The sequence below is a fragment of the Podarcis liolepis genome (genome assembly GCF_965112155.1).
Source record: "Podarcis liolepis genome assembly, chromosome: 13".
Classification (NCBI taxonomy): Eukaryota; Metazoa; Chordata; class Lepidosauria; order Squamata; family Lacertidae; genus Podarcis; species Podarcis liolepis.
Genome location: NC_139573.1, coordinates 23518607 through 23531113, shown reverse-complemented (window position 1 = coordinate 23531113; position 12507 = coordinate 23518607). Strand labels below are relative to the sequence as shown.

At 41.0% G+C, this 12507-nt stretch overlaps 1 protein-coding gene across 1 annotated transcript; it reads right to left on the bottom strand.

Moving 5' to 3' along the window:
• Window positions 1–10335, bottom strand: LOC310691313 (vomeronasal type-2 receptor 26-like). The gene is made up of 4 exons (XM_083471052.1): window positions 9119–10335; window positions 2609–3469; window positions 1518–1745; window positions 1–180 (listed from the first exon to the last, which is right to left on the bottom strand). The coding sequence occupies exons 1-4, from the start codon at window positions 9191–9193 to the stop codon at window positions 28–30; spliced, it is 1317 nt and encodes a 438-aa protein (XP_083327178.1). The 5' UTR covers window positions 9194–10335; the 3' UTR covers window positions 1–27.
• Between the last annotated feature and the right edge of the window lie 2172 nt (window positions 10336–12507).

Genomic DNA, 12507 nt, shown 5'->3' with positions numbered 1-12507 from the left:
TCCTCTGGATTACTGGCCATCTGCTTCCTATTTCTGTATGTGATATTGCTTACCCATCTGGTCTGAAATCTTCCCTTCTGGACAGGGAGTGCAATCGTAGCAACAAAATGGCTCCCCCTCCTTCATTTTCTTGCTTGAACCAGGACTGCAACTCTCACTGCATACAGAAATAGGCCTTGCCTAACCCATGAAACAAAAGAAAATATAGAGCTGGGAATCTTTATGGTTCCAGTAGAGCTGACTCCTGTTACTAGAAAAGTGGGCAGAGACCTGAGAAGAATCCAACTCCCTCCCCAATCACCAAGGATGGTTCAGGCTTTCTCCTGTCACCCACAATCATATGAATACATTTTCTGTAACTGAGATGTTTTCTAGATGTTTATGTCTAACATCCAGTAATAAAAACCACGAGCAGCAGATTCAAACTTTGTCTGCAGAGAGGGAAGACACTTAATGAAAGGAAAGACCTTAAAGTATGACAGGCATAGCAATTGTCTGCTCCTTTTACTCTATTAGAAGGTAAAGCAGGGGACGCCTCAAAGGCACACAAACAAACAAAAAAGCAGTTGCAGGGCCGGCTTTTGACTGCTCACCATAAGCAAATCAGAACCATGCATTCTTCATATGATGGTTGAGAGAGAAAGAGAGAGATTGATTTTATTTCCTTTTTTAACCAAAAGGTACAGGACAGGAGAAGAATTCTAAATAGGTTTCTTGTTTAAGAAGGAAAGAAGTAAAAAGAAATGCTTCTAATTGCCTTTTTCATTGGGCATTAGGAAGATGATAGAGTTAGTGTTCTAAATAGTGAAGTTCTGGTTTGATAGAGGCAAGCAAGAAATAATGTTTTCCACTTGATGGAAAGGTGGGGAACAAAAGAGGAGATTCTACCTGGTTTTCTCACTTCCTTCCTTTTCATAGAGCTGGTTTCAACCACGCTGCCGAAGATTATTTCATAAATAAAATGAGTAAAGGTCACATATACAGGGGTACCTCGGGTTATGAACTTAATTCATTCTGGACGTCTGTTCTTAACCTGTGGTGTGCTTTCGCTAATGGGGCCTCCTACTGACGCCGCAACGCGGCACAGGATTTCCGTTCTCATCCTGGGGCGAAGTTTGTAACGTGAGATACTACTCTACTTTGGTCTTATTGATGGAATTTTGAATGTTTTGAATGAAAATGATCTTAAGTGATATTCAAAGATGGAGTGCTCTGAACTGATACAATGAAATCAATGTGCATGACAAACTTTGGATCTCAACCAAAGATCATCATTTGACATATATTCAAAGCAAAAGATAAATATATTTAGTTCATCTATCAATTTCTCAAAAAAATAATAATTCTCAAAATATTAATTATCTGTAACACTACCGTGGTGAATAAGTTCATGAAGTGTAATTTCCCTGACCAGCTCAAGAATTCTTCATACATCACAAAATCATTGTGGTCAAGTGAAATGATGTTTACAAACAGTACTGAAGTCAATGTTCATTCCAAATTGGATATCTCCCTACCTTGTTAAACCACCTTTGCCATGTTATAGCATCCTCATGGATGGTGAAAACTTGATGTGAAGAAGTCTGGGGATCCATCCTCCCAACTTTAATTTTATGAAAGGATTGGTTTAGGGAAACAATCCAATTAATAACATCCAACCCAACTTTCAACTCCCCATTCTGGTTAAAGGAAACCTCATCTCCAGCACTATTATTAAATAATACACCTCTGAGGAAATGATGGAACTATATTTTAAAAAGGAAATGAGAAGAAGAGGATGTGTATCAGTCTTACAAATATATTCAGTGGCAACAGTCTCAAAAAAGAACAAACAAAGAAACAAACCGAAAAAAATCAGGGAGATAATTTAGTGAACAAACCATGGACTATTTCAGCACCCATGATTTAGGAGTCTTGGTTGTCCACAAACTTGACATGAGCCAACAGTGTGACGTGGCAGCTAAAAAAGCCAATGCAATTCTGGGCTGCATCAATAGGAGTATAGCATCTAGATCAAGGGAAGTAATAGTGCCACTGTATTCTGCTCTGGTCAGACCTCACCTGGAGTACTGTGTCCAGTTCTGGGCACCACAGTTCAAGAACGACACTGACAAACTGGAACGTGTCCAGAGGAGGGCAACCAAAATGGTCAAAGGCCTGGAAACGATGCCTTATGAGGAACGGCTAAGGGAGCTGGGCATGTTTAGCCTGGAGAAGAGGAGGTTAAGGGGTGATATGATAGCCATGTTCAAATATATAAAAGGATGTCATATAGAGGAGGGAGAAAGGTTGTTTTTTGCTGCTCCAGAGAAGCGGACACGGAGCAATGGATCCAAACTACAAGAAAGAAGATTCCACCTAAACATTAGGAAGAACTTCCTGACAGTAAGAGCTGTTCGACAGTGGAATTTGCTGCCAAGGAGTGTGGTGGAGTCTCCTACTTTGGAGGTCTTTAAGCAGAGGCTTGACAACCATATGTCAGGAGTGCTCTGATGGTGTTTCTTGCTTGGCAGGGGGTTGGACTCGATAGCCCTTATGGTCTATTCCAACTCTATGATTCTATGATTCTATATGGTGCCCTATTGCAAGAGGAAATTTGCTTCATTACCTGCCATGGCTGTTGATTTTGAAATGACAACTGCCCTTGGTCTTTTAACATTCTTGATTTGAGTCTCCATGAGACCATGTCATGAACAGCATGCGCCATGGCATAAACAGCCATGTAGATACTGTAGCTGTGGCCAATCATGTTCAATTCGAAGAAAGGCCCAGGAAGAGTCCCCACGTTCTCATCTCCGGTGCAGATATCCCCATCCATATCTTCTGCACCTGTACTTGGGAATGAACAGGCAAATGCCTGCTGCCAGAAATCATTGATGAAATAATCTTCTTTTGAGGTGGCAGGTTTTCTGCTGGCAGTAAATTGCTGAAATCCTGATATATCATTGGAGTGAATTGCAAAGGACAGAGCCCCGTGGATTATTTCTTTATCCCAAGTCCTTTGATAAACGAGAGAAGTCAGCTCCACCTGGGCTGTCATTATCCACACTATACCCTTTGGGTTAATTTTCACATGTTCTTGCTCAGATAAATATGGAAGCCATCTCAGAAATATCATAGAATAGGATTCTCCATAGAGGACTATCACATTGACTTTGCTACTCATTACTTTATCATATATTTTTGCACCCTGCTGTATTAAGTCTTTAAGATCAGTGACAAGAGATAATTTGGATACTCTCTCAATAAAGGCAAAACAAATGCCACTAGAAGTAAACACTGGAACCACGGCTTGCACAAACCTTTCTCCGTTCTCAAGATCCATAGTAAAAAGTCCAACCCAGGTCCACCTGAAATGCAGAAGTAAGGAGATAATCCCCTTATACTGAAGGGCTTCCTGTGGGACCATTTGGTAGAAGGAAAGGCCTGGAGTTTTATCCTCCATGACTGGAGCCGGGCTATATATGAGCTAAAAGGGATTGCAGAAAAGGAAAGAAAGAATAGGAATAGTTTTATGAATATATTCAGTCATTTTTATTCAACATTTAAGTTACCTTTTGAGTAAGGACAATGTTGCTCCATCACTCAATACAAGATGCTGAAAATAATAATACTGAAATTATTTTGTGTTACTGTTGGAAATTAAGCGTACACACCAAATAAAAGTGAAAATTGGAGGTTGAAGACAGTCACTATAAAGAAGAACAAGAAAGGTACCATGTTTCCAAGAAAAGAAGTGTCCTGCTGTATTTAAACCCTGGACACTCTATATTGCTGTAGTTTTCTTTTTCAGTCAAAACACATTTCCCAGCTTCTGTTATAACATGGGCTTATACTCCCGGCATAAAGACACACAGACACCCTTCTGCCAACATTTTGCATGCCCATGTTCATCCTATGCTACGACACCACAAATCCTTAGTAAATGCAAATTTTCTTCATAAAGACATACATACACCCTTCTGCCTTCATTCCTGTGAACACAATGTGGGCATAACATCAACTTCATGTAGTACAGTCTAGTACATATTCGATACCACATGTGGGTTAATTTTAGCATAGTCCCATGAATTCTCATCTAAATTTTCCTTTGATGGGATTTATGCTCCATAGCTTTTCACTCCGCTTCTGAGAAGCACAATCCAAAAGCTGCCGTTTTCAACTCCCACTCAATCACCATCATTTCAATCTCCTTGTATTAAATTTGTGAGACAATTATGTTTACAACCCTGAGACTTTTGTACATTTCCCCCCAAAAGATTGGTGACTGAATGGAAATCAACCTGCATAATTAGTCTCTCTTCAAATAAAAAGTATTTATTTCGTGTGTGTTTTTCCAAATTGTATCAATAAATTTAAAATCGTATCCCCTGTATAAGAGTCTTGCTGTGGTATTGAAGCTTATGCTTAAGCTTTATTCACCACACCAGTTCACATATTTTGGCCTCCGAACCACAAGGTGAAATATGGCAGGCAATGCAACCATGAAAGTAAAACAACTTTAAATCCATGATGCTCAGCACAGAGATGGATGCATTATACCTGTGGAATTTTATAGATATCCAAGACTGTTGCAGCATGAAGAGAGGTTAGGGGGTCCAGTCCCCCAATAACTGCTATCAAATGATGATGGATGTCGCATTTGTAGTTGGGGACCAATCTGTTTGGGCTGGACGTTAGCAGCATTGTAGCATGATAGGTCCCTTTTGCAATGAAATAGCTGTCAAATATGTGGAAGCCCAAGGTGCTATTGGGTAAGATCTGAGGGTTGTCATTGATCTCCTTCACTGCAAATTCCAAGGCCAGGATGTGCTGGTAATTCTTAGTCACTACTCTGAAATACGAATCAAAAAGATATCTCTCATTTTATAAATCACAATTATTGAATTCTTATCATTGTTTGCTTTATGAAATAGTAGAGTATTTTAAACCACATTTGCGTGCTGAGGTCCCCAGGACACCCCTTCCCCAATAACTCACACCAGAGACTTAATTTTTGTTTAAGGTTTTTTGGCATAATTTTGGCCACAACTTTATTATCATACAAGATTGTGAGTGGTTGCTTAGGCATTGGTTATGACTAGCTGTCCCCCCCCCCCGCCTTGGGGACAGCGCTGACTCCCGTGAGTCAGCGTGTGGAGGAACAAGACCAGGGACAGCTGGGACTGCGACACAGACCCTCAGCTATTCCCTGCTTGTTCCTTGGGAACTTACACGGCCCGCACCCTGCTCCAAGGGTTTGGACGAAGGGATGGTAAGCCCCAGAATTCCTTTAACGGAATTCCCAGCAGCATTGGAGGGGTAGGCACAGCCAATCCACACCCCTCCACCAACCAATTTTAACCAATGCCTAACCGCCAACCTTACAAGTTGTGACGATTTGCTACGCAGTAGGCAAAACCCAATTGGCACACACTAATCAGCCAAAAGGAAAAATTCCTACTGGGCCCCCGCACCAATGCGAACGACCCCATGACAGGCAATAGCAAGGTCAGAGCGAAGCCCAAACAAGGGAGGGCGGGCGGGTGATCCGGTGTCCACAGCGAAAGAGAAAGGAAAGGAGCTGTGGACCTTACTTAAATAACCTCAGGTCCCACCCCTAAATTGGCAACATCTAATTTACCCTAGCAACTCCCACCACCAATCTGATTCAAAGCTCTTGAATCTATCCAGCCTAACAACTATGGGGTGTTCTGCAAGCCCCATCCGCAACCCATGCTCTCTTTCATTGAGAACATGCTTTGTGGATGCAGTCCAGGGTAGTGTACAAAATTGCTTGGTTTTTGTTTTTCAGTAAGCCTATTAACCCCCTTTTATATGTTAAAAATATTTTTTAAACTCTGGAACATATAAAGGAAGAATACAAAATCTATCACATATCACTGAGATTCCTTTCCTGTTAAGATGGACCACAACAGATTTCAAAATAGATATGGAACTAGTCTATGCAAGCCTACATTAGTCAGTGAAAGAAATTTATATTTATCATATTCTATTATCTTGCTATGGGGAACAAGGGACATATCCTTAATTAAATTCTTTATGCTTTCTATGTTCAAAAATCCATATGCCCTAGCTTTCAATATTCAGAGAAAGAAGCTAAGAAAAACAGAAAGAGATAAAAGAAAGAGCAACTCCTTACGCAAGCTCTTCAGGCAATGCCTGTGGGGGTTCTTTAGTGAAGGCTAATGAATTGGAAATGATGAAGCTGTGAGAAGCTAAGCCACCAAGGATGAGGTCTCCTGACCGGTGATACTTGTGAAGTGGAGGGTGTGGATCATGGACATGACACTTCACCATGTGAGTCTTGCATGTCATTTCAGGAAGCAGTGTCAGCAGCAAAATAGCAAATGTCGCCATCCTGAGTCTGAAGGCAAATATTCACTTGAGAAACATGACATTCTTTTCACTGAAAATTCCATTATTTGAATGTCACCAGCTGATTTAAATGTTTATTCAGTTTTCAAATAGGCCAGAACCCTGAAGTTTAATCACCACTATACCCTTACAGTAGTTATAAATTCTAATGGGTATATTGACTAAATAACAACTTTCAATTTCTTTCCTATTCAAATTCCACAGGGGGTTCAACATGCAACATAATTAATAATAGTAATTGCTGTAATAACAGAGGGAAATAATTACAAAGTCAAGGTTGGGGTTCCTCTGTGTAATTGCAGAAGGAAACTTGTTTGTTACATCTGAAGATTTCCTCTATCAAAGGATGCTTTGGCTTGGATGAGTACTTGAAAGGTAACTTTTAGGTGAGATCACAGCAATGTGTTATATAAGGGTCTGCCTCCGAAGATTGTTTGGAAACTACAGCTAGTGTAGAATTCAGTGGCCAGGTTGCTCACCGGTGCAAGAATGTTTGAGCATATAACAACAATAATGGCACAACTTCCACACTACCCATTAGTTTCCAGGTCAAATAAAAGTGCTGGTTTTTCCAATGAAGCCTTCAGTTGTTCAGGATCACAATGCCACAAGGACTGCCTCTCCCCAAATGAACTGACCCAGACCATGTGCTCATCATATGAGGCCCTTCTTCCTGTGCCTGCTCTACAAGAGATCCAGAGGGTGGCAACAGGAGAACAGGCCTTTTTTGCAGTGATTCCCTATTTGTGGAGTGTTCTCCTCATTGTGTCCAGGCTATGCACATTCATTATTTGGCTAAATTCTCTGAATCCTTACTCTTAGAGTTTAAGTTACACAACTCTGCTCTACTCTGCGTAGCGTGGGGGGTGCAGGGGGGGCCGGCCGCACCGGGCACAACATCGGGGGGGGGGGGCGGAAGAGACTCGAGTGCTAAAATCCATGGGTTAGGGGGCGCAAATTACTTGCCTTGCCCCGGGTGCTGACAACCCACGCTACGCCACTGGTGTTATAGGTTCATGGGTTGCAAGATGACTTGCTCTAAATAATTCAAATGTATGGCCACATGTATATACATAAGGAGATCTTGCTACAGAGTGCAAGGGTTTTGTTTTTTAGGAAAGAGAGTGTGTATATATGTTTAAAAGATAGAGAGGTCCAAAGAAAATTCAAATAGAACAGATCTACCAAGAAAAAAAATTCATAAACACCCAAACAACCAAATATCTATTGGTTGTGCAGACTAAAGCAAAACACACCCACACATTCATCCAGCCTTTCGTCTTATCAGCTGTTCCTTATCGTTTAGTTCAGGCCTTAAAACAATGATATAGCATTTAGGGGAAAAGATGCACCCCAGCAACCCAGCACTGGAGGCTAAGATGGAAAAGATCTCCACAGATACCATATATTTTCCTTTAGTGCTCAGGTAGGAGGGAATAAAGGATAAACAAACACTGCAAAAGACCAACATGCTGAAAGTGATGAACTTGGCTTCATTGAAACTGTCAGGCAACTTCCTGGCAAGGAAAGCCACACTGAAACTGGCCATAGCCAGAAAGCCCATGTAACCCAGGACACAGTAAAACATAGTTACAGAACCCTCATTGCATTCTAGAACAATTTCTCCATAAATTGAGTGCTTATCGACATCTGGGAATGGGGGAGAAAATGCCAACCACATGATACAAATGGTTGCTTGAATAAAGGAGCAGGAAATCACAATGGAGTTGGCCAGCCTCTTCCCCACCCATTTCCTCATCCTGGATCCTGGTTTGGTGGCCATGAAAGCCAGAATCACTGTGATCGTTTTTGCCAGCACACAGGAAACAGCCACTGAGAAGATGATGCCAAAAACAGGTTGTCGCAGAAGACATGTCACCTTCTGAGGCTGTCCAATGAATAGCAATGCACAAAGGAAGCAGAGCAGGAGGGACAGGAGGAGCATGTAGGTGAGGTCGCGGTTGTTGGCTTTGACAATGGGAGTGTTGTGGTGCTTCAGAAACGTCCCTAGCACCAGAGCTGTGATGATTGAAGAGGAAATCGAAAAACAAGCTAAACTGATCCCCAAAGGTTCTTCATAAGACAAGAAGCTTATTTCTTTCAGAATACATAAATCCTGTTTTTTGTTGGGATAATATTCATCTGGACATTTAAAACAGTCATTCATATCTGAAAAACAAGCAATGAGTTATGAGGTTTATACTGGTGTCCCAAACCATGCAATCCATGCTAATCTTGCATAGATTAAAATTTATGTAGTCCTGTCACCCCAAGAGACTCCAAGCAATGATTTATCTATGAAAATTGGGCATTTTTGAATATATACAACAAAACCTCAGATGTAGTGCATTACCAAGGACAATGTTACACCAGGTCCTGATTTTCCTTTTCTAAGGCAGTTTATAATCAATGTTGAAGACAATTTAGTAAGCCGTTATGCTGTTTTTTGTTTTGTTTTACTCTTTATGCTATTTTCATTTTTTTAATCTAAAATGAATTAAAATGTATACTTTCTTCTCAACTAGTACATTGTGCTCACTTCTCATGTCACCTCTCTCTCTCTCTCTCTCTCTCTCTCTCTCTCTCTCTCTCTCTAGCAGCTGGAGGAGAAAAGGACAGAGGTGAAGAGAGAGACCTCTGGTATAGGGCGGTATATAAATTCAATAATAATACAAATGGGGGGCTCTGAGTGAGGGGATCCCTTCCCCATTCTTTGGACCACCTGAGAAACTCAACAAACCTGCTGCTCCTGGAACTGGTTGTGGAGAGTGCAACTGAATGGGACATAGTTGTGGGCAGCCTGAGGAAGTACCATCCCGCTTGTGCCTGCTCATAAGAAACAAGAGACTAGGGTGATGCCCACTGTTTCCAGGAACTCTTCTCATTGCAAGACTTTTGTGGGTGAGCTGAGAGTTTGGACCCTACATGAGGACCCAGAGGCTGGGAGGCGGAGTGTGTCAGAAGGGAAATTAATATGTATATTGCATATTTTTATATGCAACTGTATTTTATATAAACAAAATTTCCAGAAGCCAACCCTCTTGTTTGCCAATAATGAGACAACAGGATTTTGGAAGATAAATATGAACCACAGAGGCCATAATCTTCCAAGCCTATCCCAACTTCCCTATTGTTGAGTCAATAAATAACTAGCCACACTGCATTTGTGAACCTGAATGAGACTTCAAGGAGGAGATTGCTCATAAACACAGAAACTCATACAAGGATGTCAGATGAGACCAACCCCTCTCTTTACCTCTTCTGAGGTCTTGGGATGAAGTTTAGGCAAAGAGGCCATGGGCGACCAGCTCACATTCGAAACAAGGTCAAATGATTCCACCAAGAAAACCATATTGGATTTTTGCATCTCCAACAAGGCCCTCTGACTCAGACTTACCATAATCACTTTGTGTTCCTTATTTTAGAGGCCTATTTCTTTACATATAGCCAATCATATTAAGAAAACTCTGGGTCTTACCCTCATATGAAATCTTCCCTGCTGGGCATGAGATGCAATCATAACAGCAAAATGGCTCCCCTTCCTTCACTTTCTTGCTAAAACCTGGCTTGCAAGTCTCAGTGCATAGGGAAAGAGGTCGTGTCTAATCCACAAATGAAAGAGGACCACAATTATATTTTAATATTATTACCTTGGAAGTTCTGGGGTTGTAGGGAAGAGGGGACCCAGATCTTTGTTTACCAAAAAAGAAGCCAAATTTAATAGGTGGGTTGGATCCAGGTACATCTCTACATGTCCCACATATGATATATATGATATGAGGTCTGGGACAAATGGGCATGCTCTGAACAAAACACAGTTCAAAACAATTTGCCTCAGGTGCAAATTGGGGAGGGTTTCTAGGCCACATTTGGTTTCCCATCCCTGCACAAGAGATTTTGAGAGGTGGGCAGTGGAGCTGTCCAACTATCATGTTATATCCTAATGATGTCATATGATTAAGAGGTGGGCAGCCCTACCCACCTGAAAAAATAGACCTGTGACACCAAGCCTAATAAAATATAAAATATCGAATTTCCAAAATCGTATTGCCATTACACAAATCTATGGTGCAACCACATTTGGAATACTGTGTACAGTTCAGATCACCTCAAGATGGACATTGTAGAGTTGGGGAAAGTTCGGAAAAGGGGAACTAATACAATCAAGTGGATGGGGTGACTCCCTTACAAAGAAAGGTTACAGGTTTGGGACTTCTTTAATTTAAATGAAAAATGAATGAGAGGTGATTTAGTAGAAATTTACAAAGTTAAGCTTGGCATAGGGGAGGTGCATAGAGAAAAGTGTTTCACCCTCTCTCATAACACTGGAACTCATAGACATCTGATGATGATTCAGGACATTCAGAAAGTACTACTTCAGTCACCTCATATTTAAATAAATTTCAAATATTATTCTGCTTTTTTGAGGTGCACCTTTTCCCTTGTTCTCTTGCTTGCATCTTCGTAACTGAGATGGCCATCCGCCATGTTTAATTATTCAAAATGTTTTTCCCTCCTACCCTATAGATCTAGAAAAGCTATAGTCATTGTCCTACTCTGTATATATGTATATATGTATACATATATCTATATCTATATAGATGATAGATAGATAGATAGATAGATATAGATATAATTATGTTGATCTGTCTATAGCTTTTATAGATTGTGTGTTATTAGATTATTATATATCTATTTACCACTGCATTTTCTCCTGACAGGCATCAAGGCAGCTTCCATATGAAAACAAGATTTGGTAAAAATATATATATAAAAAACAATTTAATAGAATTAAAACCATATACATATATAAAATCTACTTAGAACATACAAATGATTACAATAAAAACAGCACAGCGCCAACCCTTTCATTAAAAACAATCAATTCCCAAAAGTCTGTTAGAACAAGATGTTCTTTCTCTCAGCAGAAGGACAAAAAGGAGGGAGCCAGTCTAGTTTCTTCAGGAAGTTCGTTTCAGAGTCTGGGAGCAACCACTGAGAAGGTCCTTTCCTGCATCCCCACAAAACTTCCTGTGAGAGGGGTTGGACTGAGAGAAGGGCCCTTGAGGAGCTCAAAACCTGGGCAGCTTTGTATGAGGAAATATGGTCTAAGCTTTGTAGGGCTTTATAGGCCATAACCAGCCCTTTGAATTGTGCCTGGAGACAGAATGGTGGTAGCCAGTGGAGGTGCTGTAACAACAGAGGCATATATTCCCTATAACCAGCCCCACTCAAAAATCTGACTGCAGCTGTTTGAGCCTGTTGATGCTTCTGAGCAACATTTGGGAAAGAGGGTGGCACTGTGGTCTAAACCACTGAGCCTCTTGGGCTTGCCGATCAGAATGTTGGCGGTTCGAATCTCCACCACAGGGTGAGCTCCCGTTGCTCAGTCCCAGCTCCTGTCAACCTAGCAATTCGAAAGCATGCCCAAAAAATGTGCAAGTAGATAAATAGGTACTGCTTCGGCAGGAAGATAAACGGTGTTTCTGTGTGCTGCTCTGGTTTCAGTGTTCCATTGCTCCAGAAGCGGCTTAGTCATGCTGACCACATGACCAGGAAAAACTGTCTGCGGACAAACGCCGGCTCCCTCGGCCTATAAAGCAAGATGAGTGCTGCAACCCCAGAGTCATCTGTGACTGGACTTAACTGTCAGAGGTCCTTTACCTTTTCTTTTGGAATAAGATAACATTCCGATGCACACATTCAGGTGCAAATTATTCCAGGAGGTATGATGAGACTAAATCATATTGCAATTCATAAAGATCAAATCCCTAAAGTACCATTAAATTAGCAGTATCTAGTGAAAGTAATTCTGTCTGTTATGACTGAGATCCTGTACTCAGAAAAGAACCAAAGACTCCCCAAATTGCTATATATTGTATCCTACCTGGTTAAACCAGCTATGCCATGTGATGGCATCTGCATTAATGGCTAACACTTGGTCAGCAGGAGCCTGTGGATCCACCTTCCCAATCTTCACTTTTGACTGATTTGATAACAGTAAACAGTTGATAATATCATATCCAGCTACTAATTTCCCATTCTTGTCAAATGAAATCTTGTCCCCAGCATTGTTGTTAAATGAGGCACCTCGCAGAAAGTGATGCAGCTAGACTGAAAAATAATGGT

Coding starts and splice junctions, on each gene's coding strand:
- LOC310691313 (XM_083471052.1), bottom strand. CDS start 9,193: ATGGTACTTCCTCAGGCTGCCCACAACTATGTCCCATTCAGTTGCACT. Junction 3,470..9,118: donor ACCAGTTCCAGGAGCAGCAG/GTTTGTTGAGTT, acceptor AATCCCTTTTAG/CTCATATATAGCCCGGCTCC. Junction 1,746..2,608: donor AAAATCAACAGCCATGGCAG/GTAATGAAGCAA, acceptor TTTAAAATATAG/TTCCATCATTTCCTCAGAGG.